This window comes from Manduca sexta, unplaced genomic scaffold (genome assembly GCF_014839805.1).
Source record: "Manduca sexta isolate Smith_Timp_Sample1 unplaced genomic scaffold, JHU_Msex_v1.0 HiC_scaffold_45, whole genome shotgun sequence".
Classification (NCBI taxonomy): Eukaryota; Metazoa; Arthropoda; class Insecta; order Lepidoptera; family Sphingidae; genus Manduca; species Manduca sexta.
This window is the reverse complement of record NW_023595242.1, coordinates 43169-44573: the sequence shown is the minus strand read 5'-3', so window position 1 is coordinate 44573 and position 1405 is coordinate 43169. Positions and strand designations below refer to the sequence as shown.

The window sequence follows — 1405 nt, the reverse complement described above, 5'->3', positions numbered from 1 at the left end:
ATACAACATAGAACCTTGTGAGCCAGTATTATGTCATTCATATAGATTTTCTTTTCATTATCTTTTAGCGTTAACGATTGTATAATAGCTGGATTGGATTGGATGCTGAATGGTTAATGGTTTATGCTCTTCACCACAATTTTAAACTGTAGATACTTTTAATTAATAACCTAATCGATGTAGTACTGAGACCACTGAAATTACAGATATGAGCCTATTACAAAATGGTGAGCTTGTATTTAATTATTGCACTCATGTCGAGCTACAATGTTTCCTCAAACCTTATCTTATTAGTCCTTGCATACCTCTCTCCTGAGTATCGCCACTGCAGTTATATGTGCCTAATAGAACTCTACTATAGAGTTAACTTAAAGTTTTCCTTATTTTACATATTAAGTTGAAGAAATCCTTATTTTTGTTGTGCAATTTTACAAGTATACGCATGTTTGAGTTCGTGAATGAGGAAATAATTAAATACATTTGTTTAAAGTAAGTATTACCTTCCATCATGTGTGTGTGTGTGTGTGTTTTATAATTTAAAATTCACCAAGCTTTAATATTAAATAAAAACATATAAATCTGTTTTTAATATCTTAGTATTGCAAAATGGACAGGATATACTGGTATACCATTGATAATATTATAAAAGAATATTATTTACATAAAAATATAACGATTATCGTTCGAATATTAACAATTAAAAAAACAAGGATGTAAATTTTTAAACTTGTATTCAATACTTTCAATAATTGCTATAGATAGTGAGTTTATGATTCTAACAAGTTTTAATATAGATAACAATATCTTTATTATATTACATCATAAAACGAAGTCATGCTTTACGAATTTATAATCAACTTTAAACATAAATACTTATAACTTTTTTATTAAATATACAATTAACTTACACTAATTATGACATAATTATGACCTATATTAGAATAATTACGGACCATTCGTTAAATAATAATATGTACCTTATGCCTATTTAATTAATTCCTCTGGAACTGGTGTGTATTTCAAGCCGGTGTCGTTCAGTAAGGTGACCACCCACGCGTCTTTCGGCAACTTTCCAGATTTGAGTATCTTCACGGCGGCGGCGACGTTGGCCCCGCTGGTGTAGCCAACGTATAGACCCTCCTTAGATCTCTCATTAACTTCATGTACTCCACGGCCTCTTCATCAGTGACGCTGATGGGTTCATCCAGATATTCAAACTTGAACAGGTTCGGGACGCAGCCGTATCCTGAGCCTTGCAGTAAATGAAGTGGCTTTGTGATCGCATCTCCTTTAATGGGTTCAGAACCGGATGGCTCTACAACGAAAGTTTTAATTTCAGGATTTTTCTCCTTCAAATATCTCGCTGTACCGGTAAATGTTCCTGCCGTTCCAACAGTCGCAACAA

At 32.8% G+C, this 1405-nt stretch overlaps 1 protein-coding gene across 1 annotated transcript in view; it reads right to left on the bottom strand.

Moving 5' to 3' along the window:
* Nucleotides 1-578: 578 nt before the first annotated feature.
* The window catches only part of LOC115444432 (cysteine synthase), a 13618-nt gene continuing 12791 nt past the window's right edge, over nt 579-1405 (bottom strand). Inside the window, exon 3 of the mRNA XM_037446964.1 lies at nt 579-1359. Coding sequence (XP_037302861.1) covers nt 1089-1359 — 271 coding nt within the window. The 3' untranslated portion in view covers nt 579-1088. The remainder of the gene's footprint in view (nt 1360-1405) is intronic.